Source organism: Epinephelus moara, chromosome 20 (assembly GCF_006386435.1).
Source record: "Epinephelus moara isolate mb chromosome 20, YSFRI_EMoa_1.0, whole genome shotgun sequence".
Classification (NCBI taxonomy): domain Eukaryota; kingdom Metazoa; phylum Chordata; class Actinopteri; order Perciformes; family Serranidae; genus Epinephelus; species Epinephelus moara.
In genome coordinates this window covers 1364105-1371421 of record NC_065525.1, presented here as the reverse complement: position 1 = coordinate 1371421, position 7317 = coordinate 1364105, and the positions used below count along the sequence as shown (strand labels likewise).

Below are 7317 nucleotides of genomic sequence, written 5' to 3'. Positions count from 1 at the left end.
AGAGGCATAACTGAACATTTGGCACACCGAGCAAGAAAGAGCAGAGGGAGAAGCCATCGCTAACTGTAAAGCTAATGTAGCTACCAAGGCTAGTAACGTGCAAACAACAGCTAAGAGATTAGCAAGAAAGTCGTAGAAAGGAGGAGAGCTATAAGTGCTTAAGCAGAACCAGTGTGGGTTAATACTTGAAGTAGACGTTAAAGCAACTGAAGTGAGAAAGCAGAAAGCAGGCTAGTAGAATTCACCAGAGCAGTACAGAGACGCTGTCACAGAAACACCGGAAATGACACAACTCGCTTACCGCAATACGTCAGCACATACCAGCACCAGATAGATCAGTGAATGGGACAAGCAGTGATAAGTGATAAGTCACACGATATATACAATCACTCCAACTAACATAACCAGCACGATAATGCTGCTGAACAAAAGTACTCAGTTCAAATGTCTTGCCTGTCTCTTTTGCTGTATCCTCAGGAATCGCTGCGATCTCAACTGTGCAGATCTAAATCGTCAGTGGTGTAAACCTGACCCAGTCCTCAGTCCAACCATCTACCACACCAAGGGTTTCCTCTACTACCTCAACAGTATAGGACGGACTCCACTGGTGAGATACACATGCTCTTCTGTACTATAGACTTGTTAGCTTGATGTTACTTGTCTTCAGGTGGTGTGATCCTTGTTCCTTGTTTTGCTTTGAAAATCCCTTCAGCATTGTACACTGTCCCATTTGAGACTTTAGCCCCCTTTCCACCGAGCAGTATGGTACGGTACAGTTCAGTTCGGTATGCTTTTTTTTCCGTTTCCACTGCAAAAAGTTGTGGATGGTACCAATGGAACCGTTCCGTACCATTACCATTTTGGTACCCCTTCTCTTGGGGTTGGTACTAAAAGGTGGAGCTGTGAACACTGCAGTCCGTTGATTGGTCAGTAGCGGACGGTCACCCTACTCAAGGCTGCGTTGTGGCTGGTTATGGGGCAGAAGCCACTGTTCATATTGTGGAGAGTTTAATTAGCAGACTGTGACTAAAAATAAAGGGATGTTTTGCTGCCTCTCACAGCAGCTGTCGTGTGAGCAAAAAAATAACTGAATTCACTGGGCCGACTGCCAGGATTTTTAAGGTGGAACCTGGAATGTTACTCAATGCACGAGCTGACGACTTGACTCACAGTGACACACTTTAAATATTCCACATGACAACTCTGACCATTACTTAAGTTTTTATATGACATACACTTTCAGTAATAAGTGGATCTTCAAGCTTTTATATTTATTAATTTTGGCCAGGTTATGTGAACTGCATATATTCTAATCCTTACTCTGAGAAAAAAAAGGGTCATGTAGCGTTGAGCTACGGCAACACTAAGCCCCCGAGTTTCCCTGAGAAGGACTAAATGAACAAACCCTCTATTTTTGAATATCCCATGGAGAGAGACTTCCACTGCAGCCTGTTTTATTTTGTACTGAAAATGTCAGCTTGCAACCCCATTCTGTGGATGATTAAAGAGGTGCAGACTTCCCTCTGTGTAACCGATAATGAGGAAATACAGTGAGTGCTGGATGGAGCAGTGAGTGACAACAACCCCACCCACATTTAAGGGTATTGTTTGCAGTGGAATTGCTAAGGTCTGGGTACCATGTCTGAGGGGTACTTTTGGTTCCAGAGGTACCATATCGAAAGTGTTTGGTGGAAACGGGGCTTTTGATAGACCTGCACCGAGGTTGGTTTTACACATCACTGCCATGTACAACTAGAAATGAGTTTTGTTAAGACAAAGCACCTCTAGTGTTAAAATCATAATGGGTACTGTTGCTTACTGTTGGGACTTGATCTTGTAACGAGGTAAGCTTAGTTGGAGGGACCTGTGGAGTATGGACGAGAATCGTGTTAGATTCCTGGTAGGGGCTACATATGATATGTTACCAACCCCCCAGAACCTAAAACTGTGGGTAAATGGGGACCCATCATGCCCATTGTGTTCAATGTTGAAATGTTTAGCTGCAGGCATCGAAGGGAAACGAAGACAGGTAAATTCAGAAGGTGTTAAGAGTAGGAGTTTAGCAATTCAGTTTGTCCGTGAGGCGGAGAAATACAGAAGGAATAAGTTAGTAAGGAGGCAAGGGTGTGGCTGCCTAGAAGGTGCTTGTGATTGGGAAATGCAAGTAGATTTAGGGGGAAAGCTCGTTGTTCCCCAGGAAATAGTTTGTGCCAAGCAGAGGCCTGACATAGTGTTGTGGTCAGTGAGTCAACAGATAGTTTATTTCATTGAGCTGACAGTTCCTTGGGAAGACTCAGTGGAAGAAGCCTATGAAAGAAAAAAAGCTTAGATATGCAGACTAAGGAGCAGAAGCTGAGCAGCGAGGATGGAGAACTAGGATTTGTCCAGTGGAAGTGGGGTGAGATCAGCTGTCTCGTTCCTGGGGGAACTTGGAGTGCGGGGACAGAGTTTGAGGAAGACAGTGAAGGAAATGTCAGATGAAGCAGCTAGAGCTAGCCAGTGGATCTATAAGAGAAGAAATAATGTCAGTTGGGGGCCAGCAGGGGGAACTACTAAGAAGGTTACATAAGTCCTTGAGATCAGGTGGAGAGATCCACCAATCAGTCCTGTTAGGAGAAATCCAGGAAGAGGAAGGTTATTTAAGTGTGGGAGCGGCCTATTTGAATCCCTTTTGTTTGAGACCATGCTGCAAGGTGAGTGTGTTTGCTGATCCTGTGAGGTTATTTATCTCCATTAACTTTAGCTTATATTGTAGTTATGCTATGTAGCATGTGAAATAGAGTATGGTAAATGTGCTAGGAAAGGTAGTATCAGCACTGTCGCTACCTGGAGCTCGCATGTATGGAGCCTGGGTTTGTTGAAGGTGGCAGTGCTGTTTGGGCTGGGAAAGCCATGTGTAAGTAAGGTAAAGGAGGTGGGTGGGTTGGTGCGGGGAGCAGTGAGACCTGGCATTAGGGGAGTGTCTCTGGGACGCCAGAGATCACTGTCTAGCCTCCTGAAGGTGTCGTGGGACCAACTAGACAAAACACTGGTGAAAGGAGGTTCCCACCCGATGACCCCAAAGACATGTTAGTTATCACTGCTCACTGGTCTGTATAGTTAAGCCTTGCCATAATAGCTTATCATAAGGCTTAGGAGGTTATTCACTGAGTGCTGATCCTTTCTTTAGAGCACAAACTTCTTGTGTTTATTTGAATTGAACAGGCCTGCAATTAGAAAATCAGAATGGCTATTGGAAATAATTAATAATTATAATTCATTCGCTCCTCACGTAGTCCACCACTGAACTGATAGTGACACAAATGCTTTTCCAAAGTACGTTGCATTTCTTGCAGTTAGGCAAACTTGAGTTTTCAGCTGCAGCAGCAAACTTATGCATTCTAAACTTTTAAAGCCATCAGTTTAGAAAGCCTAAATACTAATTGGAAACTTGGATTTATTTTTGGGTAACACTTTATAATAACTATCCGTTATAACTAGTTAATAGATCATTTGTAAACTGTTAATTAATGAGTTATTAATGACTTGTTAAGTGTTTGTTAATAGTTTGTTAAGGATTTATAACGATGCCTTATAGATAGTTAATAGACCACTAATAAACTGTTAGTTAATGAGTTATAAATGACTTGTTAAATAACAGTTTAAGAATTAATAACTGTGCCTTATAGATAGCCAATAGATAACTTACAAGCTGTTAGTTAATGAGTTATAAATGACTTGTTAACTGTATGTTAATGATTTATAACTATACCTTATAAACTAGTAATAGATCATGAACAAGCTATTAGTGAATTACTTACTAATGACTTGCTAAGTATCAGTTAATAGTTTATATATGTTATTGGGACGTTATTCTAAAGTTGCAACTATTCCTCATTTACTAACAGTTAATAAATGAGGAATAGTTGCAACTTTAGAATAACTTAACAAGTCATTAATAACTTATTAATTAACAGTTTACAAATGATCTATTAACTAGTTATAATGGATAGTTATTATAAAGTGTTACCTATTTGGGTAGTACTTTGTCAGTAAGAACACTAGCTAAGGACACCCCCTTGTGAACTTCATTGTAGGTGCCACTCTTTCTTCACCCCACTTAACAGACTTACATAACTAACATTCCTGTTCTCATTAACACCTGCTGAGAAACACAGGTTAGTTATCTGGTACCATGTCAATTTATCTGGATTTTGTTTTGTAACCTGAAGATTTGGTTTTGTACTTGATGACTATTCTTTCTAAGCCAAGAAATATAGTGCCAACAAATGCCCAGCTGGTACAGCTTGAACAAACTGACAAATGAATTCACTGTACCACAGATTATTTGCCATTAGTTAAGATCTAATCTGGCTTTTCCTTTGGGTCTTACCATCTGAAATGGTGACTAAGACTGCATGTTCTTTGTTCATGAAACAAAGGACAGCCATTTGGCACTCGTCTCTACAGGATGCCTCATTGTCACACCTAAGGGAGAGAGCAGTCCACTCCTGAGGCCCTGATGGGCTCTCTTGCCCCTGAACCATTAAAGGGGACTCCCTTGCTCTTCTCCTGAACCTCCATAGAGGTAGGATGTAGGCAGGAGGACCTGCTATGCCCTTCCCCTTTTGTCTCAATTCTGCATGCTAACAGCAGGAGCTGCAGCCTTGCTTTCAATGTGGCCTGCTTACAGAAGACACACAACCTGAAGACCAGACAAATTAGTGTGCCAACACAAGGTTTGCAACTAACTGTCTGGCACCAAGGAGATCCAAGTCGAGTTAGCACCAGACTTCTAACTCTGCAAGGACACTGAGCAACCAGTCTTCTTGGATCTGCACCTTTGGAACAAGGACACAGCAAGGACTGCATCTGAAATACCAGTTCTTTCCAGCCTTCAACTGCAGCATGCAACAGTATCTCTTCTCCCCTCCATCCATTCAAGGATTGGTAATGTAACAACTGGGCATAGCATTATTTTTATTATCGACTTTGTCAATTGTGATTTAATGCTGTTCATTGAGCTATTGTGATGGTTTGCAGTTAGGTTTTTGGTTAGTTGGCTTCACCAAAGCTAAGTGATGTTAGTTTGCTAATGCTTTACACAGAAAGGGTCTTCTATGCAACTAAACATCTTCTGTAGCCCAAACCCTTTTGCAACAAATATCGCATATGTTCACTCACAAATTGAGTTTCAACATAGCAACACCCAAAGATGACTCAAAGTTTCCACTTCATCTCCTTTGTCTTTGTCCTGACTGACCATACTGTCAGGCAAAAACTCTCCTGATCTGAAGCCATGTTTGATTCAGCCATCTTGTAGTTCTCTGTTGTCAGCCATTTTGTTTGTAGGCCATACAGCCTTTGTTTCTCTCTTTCTCTCTCTCTCTCTCTCTTAAGGTGCGGACACACGAAACCGACATTAAAAAACTAGCAGCGACGAAAGCCAACTGTTCCATTGTCTACATTGCCTCACATCGCCCTGTGTCAGTTGCATTTGAACACACTACACGAACTACATCCGACGGCCAAGTGGCACATACGTTCTGCGCCTGCGTGAGAGAGAGTGGAATGACAGAGTGGTACATCCTGACAGCCGAGGGGTTTCCTATCTGTGCAGCCGAGCACCGCAGCACCTCCACGGACTATTACATCCAGATGGTCCCGGTGTTTCCTCCGCAGGCTCCACTTCACTCAGCTGCCCAATAAACCCACTGCTTCTTCCCACTTTAACCTGAATAACAAACCAGGGCTCGGTGCTCCGGTTGGATCCAAACAGAGAGCCGGGGCTAGCTCAGAGACTACCGGAGGCTAACTGGCTGTGCTTCCCTCCGGTCATGCTGCGGCTAATGCTCTGCTAGCCGCTCCCAGCCAGCTCTGGCTCCCCATTTGGATTCTAACAGAGAGCCGGGGCTAGCTGGGAAGCTAGCGGAGGCTAACTGGCTGTGCTTCCCTCGGGTCATGCTGCGGCTAACGCTCCCCTAGCTGCTCCCAGCTTGCTCCGGTTTGTTATTTAGGTTAAGTGGGAAGAAGCAGCGGGTCTGTGGGCAGCTGAGTGAAGTGGAGCCTGAGGAGGAAGCACCGGTTAGCCCCGGTTTCACTACAGGCAGGTTCATTTGCTACAGGGGCGAGGAAATAAAACCTGAACAGCCAATCAGAGTTATCTCTCTCACCGACAAGCTCCGCTGCATGCTCAATCAGCCGAAAAGCCGCCAACGCCGAAGTGCCGATGGTGCGGGACACACTGCAAAAACTAGGCCAACAGACGCTCACCGACGGCCCAACTTTACACTGCAAAAACTAGGCCAACAGACGCTCACCGACGGCCCAACTTTGGTCGACGGCCAACTGTCGTTTTGGTGTGTCAGGGCCTTTACACACACACACACACACACACACACACACACACACATACACACCCTGCTTGTATGTAGTGACTAGTTAGAATTTGTGTGTTGTTTTGTTTTGCCTTCTTGTGAATAAATACTTTTAGAACTGTACCTGCTGTCTGTCTAATATGTATAGTGTATAGTGATAGTCAATAGTCATCCTGCACAAGAGTGAATAGTCATAATCAACAGTAATCCTCTGCTATGTGAAGAACTCTGAGTATTTTATGAGACTGATATCATCAACTGGCTATAATTTTTCTCTTTTCGGGAATGGTGCCCCATGAGGTGATTTAATTAAATTAAGTCACATTATTGAACAAAATTAATCATTACTATTAATAATCATTAATTATTTCTGAAAGCTATTTTAATACTTAAATTGGAGGCCCGTTACAAGATCAGGTCCCAACATTGCAATAGTTAATGGATGCTGGAGTCATATTAGCCTAGCTTAGCACAAAAACTGGAAGCAGGAGGAAATGTTGTGCCCTTAAACATAGAAAATAAGGAAGATGAATGAGGAAAGAAACTCACAGCTCTTGCCTTCACTTGACTGTCTTGGATGTTATATTATAATCAGTGCTAAACAAAAATACACACATTTCGACATTTGAACACTCTCAGTCTCAACACAGTTAACTATCTCTATGCTATTGATCACATTTTTTATCCGAATTTTATCCAAAAGGCCATTTCCCTCAAATATTGTTCACAAATCTGTCTAAATCTGTGTTAGTGAGCACTTCTCCTTTGCCGAGATAATCCATTCCACCTCACAGGTGTGGCATATCAAGATGCTGATTAGACAGCATGATTATTGCACAGGTGTGCCTTAGGCTGGCCACAATAAAAGGCCACTCTAAAATGTTCAGTTTTATCACACAGCACAATGCCACAGATGTCGCAAGTTTTGAGGGAGCGTGCAATTGGCATGCTGACTGCAGGA

The 7317-nt window shown here is 43.0% G+C and overlaps 1 protein-coding gene across 1 annotated transcript in view; it reads left to right on the top strand.

Moving 5' to 3' along the window:
- The window catches only part of LOC126408049 (cytosolic carboxypeptidase 4), a 663851-nt gene that overhangs the window by 584611 nt on the left and 71923 nt on the right, over positions 1-7317 (top strand). The window contains exon 22 of the mRNA XM_050073404.1: positions 478-607. Within this exon, the coding sequence (XP_049929361.1) occupies positions 478-607 (130 nt within the window). The remainder of the gene's footprint in view (positions 1-477; positions 608-7317) is intronic.